Below are 15,041 nucleotides of genomic sequence, written 5' to 3' on the forward strand. Positions count from 1 at the left end.
AAAAACAAGTATAGTTTTCCTTGGGATCTAAAAACTATTTTAGATTTCCCAGAAGCCCTAGGCCTCAAAATAAGCAGCTCGACAACTCGTGGCCTCCATGAACACCATCCTAACATATCTGAATCAGAAGCATTCCTCAAATTGCTAGACGGCCCTGCAAACGTGTGGAAGAGTTGGTGTCTTTTTGAGTTAGAAGTTCTGTTTAGAAGTAGCCATCTCCCCTATGTCCTGAAATGCACATTAATGGGCCTAGAATTGTATATTTCACTCCCCTAAAAATATAACTTCTGTTTTGTTAATTTTCTTGTTCCTTATAGTCCTCAGGTTATGAGGAACCAGGAGAGAGTATAATCAGCTGAACTTTGTCACAGAAAGTAGTGAAAGGAAAACAAAGAACATGTTCCACCTATTTGTGTTTGGGACGACCTTTCATCTTCCATTGTGTTATAGAAAGATTGTTGGACTAGAAAAAAAGAACAAACTCAGGGTCTTGCTCTACTCTAACTAGTTGTGTAACCTTAAGCAAATAATCTTGGCAGCCTTAATTACTTTGTCAGAAAAAAAGGAAACACTTGAACCAGATGATTTCTCAGATCTTATTTCTAGATTTTCAAGCCCATGGTAATGAATGGTTCTGTGATTCTATTCCTATTTCTAGCACTCCTTTCTCTTTATTTTTTTATTTTTCATTTTGCTGCTCTCCTCTTTTATTCTTTCTTGTTCCAAACTATTCTATATTGCTATTGGTTCTCCCTCTTTCAATTTTTCCAGCTCATTCTTCTTCTCTCTGTTTACCTGTTCTGTTATTTTCCTATAGTTTTCCCTTCCTAAGGTAATTAAAGCTGTCCTTAGAGTGTGATATTAAAGCATTCATTAAGAAAATGGGAGAAGCCACCTTAGTTCAACATTTTGACCTTTCCCAAAAGGATGCATTATTGTAACTTAACACAAGAATTTATAGTCCAGAATCCATGCTTGACAATGTTTTTTGGAATCCTTTATATTTTCATTTGTGAGTGATTTTTTATTTTGCTTTCTTATTTTATTTTATCTAAACAGAGAATGGACATTCTTTGAAGTCTAATCATGATCACTACAGATGAACCCAATGTGCCAACTTCCCAACAGTCTGTAGAGTATTAGAAGATTTTTTACATTTTGAAGAAGGGGAGCAAATCTAAAAAAATTCAGTTGAACTTCTGAGAGTTAACATATGGTGGATTGTGTTGATTTAGAACTTAAAATAGATGTGGAAATTTGGCTTTAAAATATAGATTTGAGTCCAGTTAAGTCTGGACATGTGATTAATTTTCTGGCTTTTGATTTGTCATAATCCTGGTCATAAAACATTAAGAAAATTATGACTGTTGCTCTCATTACATATTTATTAAATGTCATCAAGTATAGTAGACAATGTTGTAACTAGGTGAACTCTAAAACTGGAACTTCTGACAAGTAGATTTAAAAATACAGTGATTATAAGTATAGAATCAGTGAAAGTATTTAGTTTGTATTTTTATATACAAACTTTTCCATTTTAGATTTCTTTATACACACATCAACATAAAAATCTGCCCATTTGGGTGTTCTTCTGAATGTCTTCTGGCTTTTTTGTATCTAACTTTGGTCAATCTGGGAATTTCAATTTTCAATAGCCTTAAAAATGGCTTAAGTGCTAACTTCCATTTCAGTTAAAAGAAAGCCTGAAGTTGTGTTTGTGCTGGTCACAGGACAGTGGGAGTTACAGTTTATATCAGGATGAACCTACATTTCCAGGTCAGATTGACCAGATTGGAAGAGAACATCGACCTCTTATCCAGTTTCCTTTTTTAATTATGGCCTAAATCTAATTTACTTCCACTGAACCATCCAAGACCTCTGGCAGGCAGGGAAACGGGCAGTGATACAAGAAAGGGAGACACTTTGGAGCTTTTATGAACAGTTCATGGTGAGGATAGGACTTTTCTACTTTAAAATACTTGCTAGTTTTATGAATTCAGCACATGATTTAGGCTAGGTTGCTTATATTCAAACCAAACGTGTGTTTGATGAACTCAGTATTCAAATGTATAATATATAGGTATATATATGTGTATATATGGATTCCTTATATTTAGATTGTACTCAGTTTTCATTTGAATGTAGAAAAGAACTCTAAAAAACACAAAGAATGTGTTTTTTCCCTTTTTGACTACTAACAGGTGTCAGTGAAATGTAAAATCTAAGTGTGAAATTATGAAAGGATATTCTTTAGTCACTGCCCACTGAACACATATTTAATCTGTGCCTAGACTGTTCTAAAATCTTTTAAAGAGATGCATATAGCAAAAATTTTTAATGGACATACTTTTAATAAAGTTTCATAACTCACTGATAAAATATTTCAATACTATATGAATATGAGATTTTTAAAATCAATTATGAGTAAAATAATGCATTTGAAGGCATTTACAGTATTTGATTCCAACAGTTAGTTACTAATTATGATGTTTTAGAGAGCATGAAATATATCGAGCACATCATTTGAAGGACATATGTGAGGGTGACTCTATGGTTACAGGTTATTTGTATGTATTCCTTGTTTTCATATCGATAGCATCTAATTCCTTTATTTGACAATCTTAATATGTAGGGTCACTTAAAATTTAAGACAGATAGTGCGTATACAGTAAAAACCTTAAGAAAAAAGAAAATGAGCAAGCAAATATTTGAAGAAATCACTTAAAATTTAAGACAGTGCGTATATAGTAGAAACCTTAAGAAAAAAGAAAATGAGCAAGCAAATATTTGAAGAAAATCATAAAACTATAGATTTCTTTCAGAAAAAGGCATAGGAACAGTTTTCTCTTCATATATTATGATTGTCTATAATAGGAAAAGTTGTATTAATACAGTATTTGTCATTATGCAGTATTTTAATACCTACATAAGTCTATTTTATTATTATATTTGGGTGCTTGGCATTTTTATTCCTTTGTGTTTTTAATCACTGATATATTTTACTTAAGAGTATAAAACTCTGCTAAATAAATTGCATTTTATGTGGAATATACTTGCCATTATGAAGAACAGCTGGATATACCATTATTTCAGGCAATATATCTGAATTCTATTAGTTTAAAAATTGTAAAATTCAAGTTAAATTACACGTATGAACACATTTTTTATAGCCCTTAATTTAGTTGTGTTAAATTTTCAACGTGATTTATCAACAACTTTTTAATTTTGCATTTATTTTTAAATGTGTTTACATTGTATAAATTGAGCTTTTTGCACAGATTCTTGATTTGTAGTTGCTTGGCAGGATTTTTCTTTGTAATGTAATCATTCCTATAAAAATATGATGTACATTTGTCTTGTGTATTTGTCTTCATTTCACATGTCCATAGTAAATATTTTTACATGAAGTTATTTATAAGGAATAGTAATTTACAAGTCTGTGATCATCTCCTTCATCACATCATTGTTCTCAGTATACAGATACTATTAGCTCTTATTTTCAGATAGTCTCAAGCAGATTCTCAGTATACAGCAGATAAGCTTTTAATAGTCAATACAATTACTTTACCTTTGTACCATATCTTATTTCACAGCATAGTTATTTTAACTGTTTTTAGACAAGTTATTTTGCTCATTTTATTTTATTTTAATTCACTTTTTCTTTTTTGGGCTAAAATTTTTAGTTTATGGGAATGTAATTTGCTACAAAATATTAGGAAGAAAATATCTTCAGAAGATAGCATTTTCCAATGACAGTAACCAATCTTTCCTGAGAGCTAAGCATTTGCAGACACTAATTTATTTCGAGCCACAACACCATGAAGCACATTTTTAGAGATGATGAAATCGAAAGGCAGAGAGGTTAATGTACTTGCTCATGGTTATAGACTTAGAAGAATTCAAGTCTAAGTCTTTCTTGTCCCACTTTCAAACACTACCTTAAATGGCCTCTTCCGTATGCTTTTTGATATATGTATTTTGGGAAAAAACTAGTTAATTTGTGGTTGACTTATGTCCTTTATTAACCTTACACACTTCCATTTCTGCCAGTATGACATAATGAAGCCAAAATTTTAACATAATTGAGCCTTAAAATGTGTCTTTTCTTTTAGCCAGAAACATTTGAGCATCTTTTTATCAAGCATACAGAATCAGTGACATTTCGTCCTCTTCTTTTGGAGCCTGAAGCAATTTCAGAAGATATCAGTGTTGATACATCATGGAAAAATAAAGATGAGATGGTGCCAACAACTGTGGTCTCTCTCCTTCCAACAACAGATCTTGAAAAGGGTTCTGTTTGTATTAGTGACCAGTTCAACAGTGCTAACTTCTCTGAGGCTGAGGGTACCAAGGTAACCTGTGAGGACGAAAGCCGAAGACAACCCTTTGTTAAATATGCCATGCTGGTCAGCAACTCTAAACTAGGTGAAACTGATGAAGAACAAGGGCTTATAAATAGTTCAGTCAGCAAATGCTTCTCTAGCAAAAATTATCCTCTGAAGGATTCTTTCTCTAATAGCTCATGGGAAATAGAGGCACAGGCATTTTTTATATTATCAGATCAGCATCTCAACATAATTTCACCACACCTCACATTCTCAGAAGGATTGGATGACCTTTTGAAACTGGAGGGAAATTTCCCTGAAGAAAATAATGATGAAAAGTCTATCTGTTATTTAGGGGTCACCTCAATCAAAAAGAGAGAGAGTGATATGCTTTTGACTGACAAGTCAAGGGTATTGTGCCCTTTCCTAGACCCCCGTTTATTCACGGATATCAGAGTTCTCCAGGACAGTTGTTCACACTTTGTAGAAAATAATTTCAACTTAGGAATTTCTAGTAAGAAGGCTTTTGTATCTTACATGCCTCAATTCCAGACTTGTTCTACTCAGACTCGTAAGATCATGGAAAACAAGATGTGTGACCTAACTGTATAATTTCACTGAAGAAGCCTTCAGATTTGTGTTATAATGGGTCATATAAAGTGTAATGGATTACTATATAGTATTGGGTGGGAGAGAGAAAAGAAACCAGAGACAAATTTGAAAATGATCATGCCAAATGAATGTTGTCTGTTTCTCCTATCTTAGTAATATAGACAAAAAATTTGAGAAGGCCTTCATAAGCCTATGACTGTAGACACGCTCTTCTATTTTATTCCCAAGTTGTAGTGGGAAGGTCCCTAGTTTCCAGCTAGAAATAAGCCCAACAAACACCATCTTTTGTGAGATGTAATTTTTTTAAGGGGCCTGTTTTTTTTTTTACCTCAAGTTGTTTTCATTTTGTATCAATAAACACACACACACACACACACACACACACACACACACACACACAGAAATTTATACTTAACACGTGTCCTTATGTGTTTTGAGAGTATGTGATGTATTTATATTTTGTGCTATCAGACTGTGAGACTTGAAGTAGGTACTTCCCCAAATGTTTAAGATAAACAGAGAATTCAGCCCTGGCCTAAGGGGTTATACTGTGAAGATTAATAAGTAAGCCAATTGTTATGTACAAAATCTAAGATATGTACCATATAATGAAACAACTTGCAAGAATGGTGATGCCTACAATCAGTATTTTGAGGACAACACAACACTTTTGAAAACATAATGTCAGTTTTAATTCTTCTCTCTGAAAGATGTTGAAATGGTCACTTTCTAATGAAGTTGGATTGCCAGATATCACTATATATCTCTCTGGAATAAGTCTTTCCCCATCTCCACTTGGACATATGTTATTTTTTCCTCTCATTGAGCATTTTCTCTACATAAACCAACCACTGTGTAGTACTCTACATACCTTAATTCAGTTAATTATTGCAATAATTGTATGAGACATCTATTACTATTGTACTCCTTAAAGATGAGAAGAGTAAATATTTTGCCCAAGGTTACAGTCAGTGGGTGATGGAGTCAGAATTCAGATTTAAATCCAGATTTTTTAATGCTAATGATTGTGCTTTTAACCTATACCCTACATTGCCATTCATTTAAAATGACTGACTTGTAATCAAAATTTATTAAGTAGAGGCCGGATACGGGCACACGCTTGCAATCCCAGTACTTTGGGAGGCCAAGTCGGGTGGATCACTTGAACTCAGAAGTCTGAAACTAGCCTGGACAACATAGTGAGACTTCATCTCTACAAAAATACAAAAATCAGCTAAGCGTGGCAGAAAAAATAAAGATTATAAAATTTACTCAGTAGAATTATAATGTTGGATGAGAAATTAAGTGAGAATTGCACAGATCTTATACTTGCCTTTAAAAACTTAAGATTAATTATGGAAGTTTATTATTTATTCAACTTTTAGTATGGTAAAAAATGACAGCATATTGGGCAACTAAATTAAGACACCTGCACATGTAGGTGTGCAATGGCAAGAAGTAAGACATTCAAGATTACCAGTATCATCAAAATAAATACTTCAGTACTCAAAAATATGCCTGTAGGTTTTTAAACATTATCAGAATCTTATTTTTGGACTGAGACAAGAGTCTCCTGATTTTATTGTTACCCTAAATAAATCCCTACATTCCATCTCTATTCCAGTTGTGGGTATGAGGTGAACAGTTCTAAACAATGACAAAGATTCTGGACCCCAATTGATAGATATTTTTCACACTTTAGAATCAGTTTCTACTTGGAAATCAACAAAGCTATTTCATGTCATAAGTATTTTTAAGATGTCTCAGGATCTCACATACTCAACTGATGACCCTCTTACAGGAAATAGGTAGAGGGCCAATAGCAACTCAATACTTGTTGCGGTATGAAAGCTTTAGTTCTATGCAAAGATAAATGGAGAAGGGCTTTTTTCCATGGATAATTTTATATGGCTTTAGAGATTCAGAACATAAATTATTACATGTATAGAAATTTTGGTAAAATTAAAGTATTTTAAATACATGCTTATATATTATAGGTATTTAATTGAAGGTACAGTATAGAAGAGATAGAAAATTAAATTTTGCCCAATTCTGTAATTGAAGATTAACCTCTGAGCATGTCCCCTGAGACATGGTATTCCCCTGTGATCTAGGACCCAGAGCAACAGGAAAGATAAACTGATAGATGTTCCCATCAGCCCAAGGATGTATATATCTTGTTATGTGTAAGTTGGAATGAATTAAACAGTCCCAGAACCACTGTATTGCTGCTGTAGGTCTGTGTTAAAGAGATTTAGTGACAGCGCATTAACCTGAGATCATTGATAGCATCTTGGTGCAGCTTTAGTTCCCCAGATAAATGAACAAACAAAAATGCACTTCAGAAATATTGAAATTCCAAGGCACTTTTTCATGGAAAATGCTGAAAGAGTGCCTGCTGGTATGTTTAGATTTAGATCATATTTATTGACAATGGGCTTGAATTCTGATTTCCACTTTTGAAAGTTTATTTCACTATGCTCATTATGTTTTACTGATACCTTGTGAAAGCTATCTGCCATGAAATACTGGCTTTTCTTTTTTTTTATTGCATTTTAGGTTTGGGGTACATGTGAAAGACATGCAAGATTGTTGCATAGGTACGCATGTGGCAGTGTGATTTGCTGCCTTCCTCCCTTTCACCTACATTTTCATACAATTGAGAGAAAATTTACAATGTTTTATGCTTCAGAATGGTCAGAAACTTCCCATTTCTTCCCACAGCTTCTGTAAAAAATTTGAAGGAAGGAGGAGCTGAAATATAGGTTTTGGTCTTTTAAACTTATAAATCTTGAATTTTTAATATTTCATTTAAAGGCTTAAATGAAACGCAAGCTACTAATCAGTCTTTCTAAATCTGACCTTCATGGAAAGCAACTCAGAAATGAGTAATTTGTGCTATGGTTTCAAGTTTAAATAGATTGACGGGAAATCATATGTCAAGGTTTGCAGGGTTATAGGTTTTCTAACTTAAAACCCCCAAGAACAATGAAAAAACAATGAAAACACTATGAGTAGGAACCTTCTGTTGGAGCCCTGTCTGCCATTTAGAGATGAGCTACAAGTTGACAAGAAGAATAGAAATAGTTTTTTTCCCTTTAAACCTAGTCGTCAAGTGGTAAAAGGACTCGGATGAAATTCCAAAATCAGTACAAGATTCTGGATTTAGAATAAGATTGTAATACCTTACACATGACATTCTACTTCTCATTTTTTTCCCCAATAAAACGTATTCTCTCTTCCCTAATACCATATATATGGTCACATTACTTCAGGAATATTTACATTAACTCCTACAAAGCTGACATAAACTTTAGGCAGTAAGAGTTGAGAATTATGCACACACGGCTTGCAGGTGGAGCTGGACAGTATGCAGATGGATTAAGACATACTGCAACCACAAAGTTCCATCTCACTCAGACGTGGATGAAAAAAGATCTCTTTCTAAATTATTTTCTGTGACCTTCAAAGAAATTTCTTCCACTTTTCATCTTTCAAAGCTCATCTTGATAGTTACTTTAACAAACCTTTCTAAACTATTCATTATTGAGAATGCTCATTATTAAATTTTGTCACAAAATTGTAATTGTCCACTCTATGACTAAAATAAGCAACATTCGAGAAAAAATTTAAGCATAGTTACTAAGAAATGTGAAGAAGTACTTAAAAAGGAAGCTAGGTAAGTCAGTAATTTTGCTCTTTCTTGAACAATTAATTTAAAACAGTAAAGCACACCTGCATCTAATCACAATGTTAGGAGAACAACTTAAAACATGATCGGTCTGTATTAGAACTAGGATATTGTTACATGTATTTGTATAAACATTAGGAGATGATTTCCATGGTTTGTTTGTTTGTTTTAGATGGAGTCTTGCTCTGTTGCCCAGGCTGGAGTGCAGTGGCGCGATCTGGGCTCACTGCAACTTCTGCCTCCCGGGTTCAAGCAATGCTCCTGCCTCAGCCTCCCCAGCAGCTGGGATTACAGGCATGCCACCTTGGCTGGCTAATTTTTTTGGTATTTTTAGTAGATACAGGGTTTTGCCAAATTGGCCAGGCTGATCTTGAACTCCTGACCTCAAGTGATCCGTCTACACTGGCCTCCCAAAGTTCTGGGATTACAGGCATGAGCTGCTGCACACAGCCCTTCATGAGGTTTTATAGTGAATGAATTATTTTTCTATAAAGTTTATAAATATTTATTTTGGAAAGCTGCTGAAAATGTCTATTTTTCCAAAATTAATTATGGTTAAGATGTATGGCATTAAATACAATTTTATCATCCTCTCTGACATGTTTACTAAAAAAACCTGGACCTGAGAATGAATTTGGAAGATATTTAATTTTGTAGTGAGACATCTCTATTGTAGATACTGTACTTTTAAAACCTGTCATTAAGTGTTTGGCATGTGGTTAACACTTTCTCTTTAGTCATAATTGGTTTGTTAATAAATGTTATAAACATAAGTGCCCAGATATGCATCACTATTCTATAAATTTAATTATCTTAATTCTCCTTTATGTTCCCAAAGTCACAGAGAAAGCACTGTACATTATGACTGTATTCATCTTTTTCTCATTATGATTATAAGCGGTGTTAATTTTGAGAAATAAAAGTCCGAAAAGAATTATTATGAGTTTAAGTTACTTTAGGATTACACCTGTTGTATGGTAAATAACATAGATATTATTTTAGCTAACATTTGACAATATAAAGAAAAAAACCTTGTAGTTTATACAGTTAATGCAAAATGTTCATCCATTGTTATCCTGTCATTGTGTCTTCAAAATTCTGAAAGACATATGCTTTGCATTTGTAAGGAGTTTGAAAACATTTTAGATCCCAGGACATCCCTGTCACTCTGTCTTGTAACTTCTCAATAGATCATCCCATACCAGATTGTTGCTGGTATTATAGCTACTTGTGAGGAAAGATTACTCATTTTTAATAATCAAGAAGGATACTCATTTCTATCTTTAAGAGCTCTTTAGTTTGTGTCTTCAGTTCTTTAAGAAATCTGGATTTATAGTGATTTATGAACATATGTTTTATCACTTAGGCTTTCTAGCAATTTGAGTTTTGCCACTATTTGGGCCAGTATTCAGACATATATGCGTCTTTTTGCTTTTTAAAGTGTAATTAAAATGAAAGCACACAGAAAAACTTTCAAATAGTACTGAGAAATATAAAATAAAAAGTGATGGTCTCTTTCCACTCGCAATTCTCATTACTATTCCCCAAAAACCTGTTATTATTATATCATTTTAAAAACAGGTATATAGTTACGATAGTATTCTGCTTACTATTATGAAATTACCCTTTTCCTATATCTTAGTGATATTTCTGTATAAACTCAAATATATCTACTACATTAATTTTAATAGTCACATAATATTCTGTTTTGTCAAATTACAATAATTTAACAGTTCACAACTGGTGAATATTTAGAAACTCTCCAATCTTTTATTATTATGAGCAATACTGAAGTGATCATTCTCATACATAATTATATCTTCTCATGCTTTTGTAAAACTACTTGTCAGGAATCTTGGTTGCAAATGTGAGAAACCAACACAAATTGGCTTCAGTATCTCTTTGGTATTTCAATTTTAATTTGATGAATGAAATTGAGCATGTTTTTGTATGTTTATAGGCATCTGTTTTCTTCTACTTTTTATATTCTTTGCCTATTTTCTGTTGCCTATTTTTCTATTAGAATTTTTGATTTCTTATCTTTTTCAGATTTGTATTCTTAAGCTTTTCTTGAGACATGTACTGTAAAGTGTGCAAACCTTCAGTATATAGCTTCATGAATTTTTACATTTTTTTCTCCTGAGTATATACCTAGGAGTAATATTGCTGTGTCATAGGTTAGGATCTTGTTTTACTTTAACAGATATGTCCAAGTAATGATTGAATGAATTTACACCACCATCAGCAATGTGGGACAGTTCCAGTTGCTCCACGTATCACATCATGATCAACATTGATATTGTCAACCTTTAAAGTTTTAGCCATTCTGATGGTTGCATAATGCTTGCTTGTGCTTTTGATTTGTATTTCTCTAATATGTAGTAATTTTGAGTAACAATTAATTCCTTTCCTGCCATTTTTGGCTACTTTGTCATATATCTTATTTCTGTATATTTTATAAACCTATGAAGCATTATTTTATTGTAGCTTTATATAATCAATAGCCTTCCAAATTTGACCTTTCTAGTGCTGTTTGTTTTTTCTTGCATCTCAGTTTTTTCTGCTTGGATAATATTTCTCCACCCCAAAGAACTTCTTTCAGTATTTCTTGTACTGTAAATCAACAGTGACAAATTCTACCAGACTTGAGGAACATCATTTCACCTTCATTTTCTTACAGATAAATTTGCTGACTATATAATTTGAAGTTGACAGTTATTTTTCTTCATTGTAAGTTGCCATTTTATTGCCTTCTAGCTTCCATTATTACTGTCAAAAAGTTAACCATGGTTTTAATTGTTTCCCTTAAGGTAATATGTCTTTTATTGTGTATTTTTATTGGCATTTAAGATTTTCCTGTTTATCTTTGCTTTTCTGAAGTTTGACTCTTATATGCCTAGGGGTGGTTTTCTTTTTACTTATCATAATTCATATTAATTGAGATTCTTCTAACTGTGGATTCAGAATTTTCATTAGATTTCATTATTTATTCATCAATTTTGTATCATTTTATTTATTCTCTCCTTCTGGAACTATCAGTTTCATACATGGTAGGTATTTTGGTCTAGGTCCACCTGTCTCTTTTTCACACTCTTTTTTGTCTCTGTACTTCATTTTGATTATTTTTTCTTTTTTTTAACTTTTATTTCAAGTTGGGGTGCACATGCAGCATGTGCAGGTTTGCACACATTTTACATAAATAAATGTGTGTTGTGGGGGTTTGTTGTAGAGATTATTTCACCAGCCAGGTGACAGTTAGGCCTAGTGATATGGTTAGGCTTTGTGTCCCCACCCAAATCTTATCTTGAATTGTAATCTCCATAATCCTCACATGTCTAGGGAGAGACCTGGTAGGAAGTGATTGAATCATGGGGTGTGGTTTACCCCATGCTGTTCCTGTGATAGTGAGTTCTCTGAGATCTGATAGTTTTATAAGGAAATTTTTTTCCCTTCATCCCTCACTCTTTTCTCTCCTGCCACCATGAGAGAAGGTAGAGCTTGCTTCCCATTCACCTTCCACCATGATTTTAAATTTTCTGAGGTCTCCCCACCTATAAGGAACTGTGAGTCAATTAAACCTCTTTCTTTTATAAATTTACCAGCCTCAGGTATTTCTTTACAGCAGTGTGAGAATGGACTAATACACTGAGTATCCATTAGTTATTTTTTCTGATCCTCTCCTCCCACCCTCTGCCCTCCAGCAGGCCCCAGTGTGTGCTGTTCCTCTCTATGTGTCTATGTGTTCTCCTCATTTAGTTACCATATATATAAGTGAAAACATGTGGCGTTTGATTTTCTGTTCCTGTGTTAGTTTGCTAAGAATAATGGCCTCCCGCTCCATCCATGTCCCTGTAAAGGACAGGACCTCGTTCTTTTTTATGGCTGCATAGTGCTCCATGGTTATATACAATACATTTTCTTTATACTGTCTATCATTGGTGGTCATTTGGGTTGATTCCATGTCTTTGCTTTTGTGAACAGTGTTGCAATGAATATACATGTGCATCTGTCTATAGAACAGAATGATTTATATTCCTCTGGGTATATACCCAGTAATGGAATTGCTGGGTCTAATCATATTTCTGGTTCTAGGTCTTTGAGGCATTGCCACACTGTCTTCCACAACTGTTGAACTAATTTACACTCTCTCCAGAAGAATTTGATTCTGGGAAAACAATCTTTTATTCCACTCACATGATGTCACATTTATAATTTATTAATTCACAGGATGTTTGTGTTTATTTCTGGACTCTTTATTCTTTTTTCATTGACTATTTAATCTATTTTTTTCTCTTGTACTAAATTTGTAATTACCACAGCTACTCAATAATTTGAATACCTGGAGAGCCAGATCCTCCATCTTTCTTATTGTACTGAATTGATATTCTTTCTAGAGTAATTTTAGTGAATTAAGTTTTTATATTAAAAAATTCTGTTGTATTTTAATTGGAGTTAAAAGGGTTGAAAATATCATCACTACAATATTTAGTAGCCCAATTTTATATGTCAATTATAAAACAATATTTCTTCTATCATTTAAAATAATGATCAAGACAAATAATTAATATAATATCTGTAATACTAAATTCTTCCCAGAATCATTCTTTCTTTGATATGAAAGAACAGAAATTTGGTAAATGCTTGTCTTAGTCAGTTCAGACTGCTGTGGCAAATTACCACAGAGGCCTCCCCAGAAGCTGTTATGCTTCCTGTACAGCCTGTGGAACCATGAACCAATTAAATCTCTTTTCTTTATAAATTACCCAGTCTTTTTTAGCAGTGCAAGAATGGACAAATACATAGGGCTTATGCTTAGTTCTATCATTTCTCTGGATTGAGTTGAAAAAATGAAAGAAAAAGAAGAGCTGTCCTGAGAATTCCTACCCTCAGATTTGTGAACACTCAAATTTCTACCCTCAGATTTTCATATGCATGAAATTTGGGTCAGAATTCATACTACTTGTGTGGTCTAGAAAAACAGCAAGCAAAATATTTAATTTTAAGAGTCCTGTATTGCTTGCATGTCTAAGGTACATCGTAGAGGCAAACTGCAAATAGCTCCTGGGGAAATCCACATTCAACCAAGATGCTGGAGACTTCAGAGTTCCAAGGAATATAAGGTCATTAACAACATTACTTACACAAGGTCATGGTCCCTTGACTGAAAGTCAGCAGGAACAACAGATGACAATAGCATAACCACAGAGACTGGAAAACCAAGCCAATTTGCTAAGGAAGGCAGAGAAGGAAGGGAAAAGGGTTTGGTCCAAGAAGGCAGTAATGAACTTCAGTAGTCCTGTAACTTCCCACTCCTAAACCAGGAGATCCTTTTTTCCTGTGGTTTAAACCAGTTTGATTTTATTTTCTATTGATAGCTCAAAATATCTCAACAGAGAGAGAGAGAAAAAGAAATTGAATTGAGGTGAGGGCTGGAAAGGTAGCCTAATAGGAACAGTTCCAGTCTGCAGCTCCCGGCGAAATCAATGCAGAAGGCGGGTGATGTCTGCATTTCCAACTGAGGTACCTGGCTCATCTCACTGGGACTGGATAGACAATGGGTGCAGCCCATGGATGGTGAGCTGAAGCAGGGTGAAGTATTGCCTAACCCTGGAAGTGCAAGGGGTTGGGGAACTCTATCCCTTAGCCAAGAGAAGCCTTGAGGGACTGGGCCATGAGGAACAATGCATTCCAGCTTGGATACTATGCTTTTCCCATGGTCTTTGTAAACTGCAGACAAGGAGATTCCCTCAGGTGTCTACACCACCAGGGCCAGGGTTTCAAGCACAAAACTGGGCAGCCGTTTGGGCAGACACGGAGCTAGCTGCAGGAGGTTGTTGCTTTTTTTTTTCATACCCCAGTGGTGCTGGGAATGCCAGTGAGACAAAACCGTTTGCTCCCTTGGAAAGGGGCTAAAGCCAGGGGGCCAAGTCATCTAGCTCAGTGGATCTCACCCCCATGGAGCCCAGCAAGCTAAGATCCACTGGTTTGAAATTCTCGCTCCCAACACAGCAGTCTGAAGTCTATCTGGAATGCTCAAGCTTGGTGGAGAAAGGAGCATGTGCCATTACTGAATCTTGAGTAGGTGATTTTCCCCTCACAGTGTAAATAAAGCCACCAGTAAATTCTAACTAGGCAGAGCCCACTGCAGTGCCACAAAACCACTGTAACCAGATGACCTCTCTAGATTTCTTCTCTCTGGGCAGGGCATCATGAAAGAAAGGCAGCAGCTCAAGTCAGGGGCTTACAGATAAAACTCCAGTCTCCCTGGGACAGAGCACCTGGGAGAAGGGGCAGCTGTAGGCACAGCTTCAGCAGACTTAAATGTTCCTGACTGTTGGCTCTGAAGAGAGCAGTGGATCTCCCAGCATAGTGCCTGGTCTCTGCTAACGGACAAACTGCCTCCTAAAGTGGGT

At 34.6% G+C, this 15,041-nt stretch overlaps 1 protein-coding gene across 19 annotated transcripts in view; it reads left to right on the top strand.

Moving 5' to 3' along the window:
* Positions 1-9,559, top strand: part of LEPR (leptin receptor) — a 109,718-nt gene extending 100,159 nt beyond the window's left edge. For 13 of the 19 annotated variants that reach the window (XM_078332146.1, XM_078332145.1, XM_078332147.1 and 10 more), the window contains one exon: positions 4,113-9,559. In XM_078332146.1, coding sequence (XP_078188272.1) covers positions 4,113-4,937 — 825 coding nt within the window. In that variant the 3' untranslated portion in view covers positions 4,938-9,559. Of the gene's footprint in view, positions 1-1,059; positions 3,351-4,112 lie in introns of those variants that run through there. The other 6 variants (XM_078332155.1, XM_078332154.1, XM_078332153.1 and 3 more) reach the window with 1 other exon arrangement.
* Positions 9,560-15,041: the final 5,482 nt, after the last annotated feature.

The sequence above is a fragment of the Callithrix jacchus genome, chromosome 7 (assembly GCF_049354715.1).
Source record: "Callithrix jacchus isolate 240 chromosome 7, calJac240_pri, whole genome shotgun sequence".
Lineage (NCBI taxonomy): Eukaryota > Metazoa > Chordata > Mammalia > Primates > Cebidae > Callithrix > Callithrix jacchus.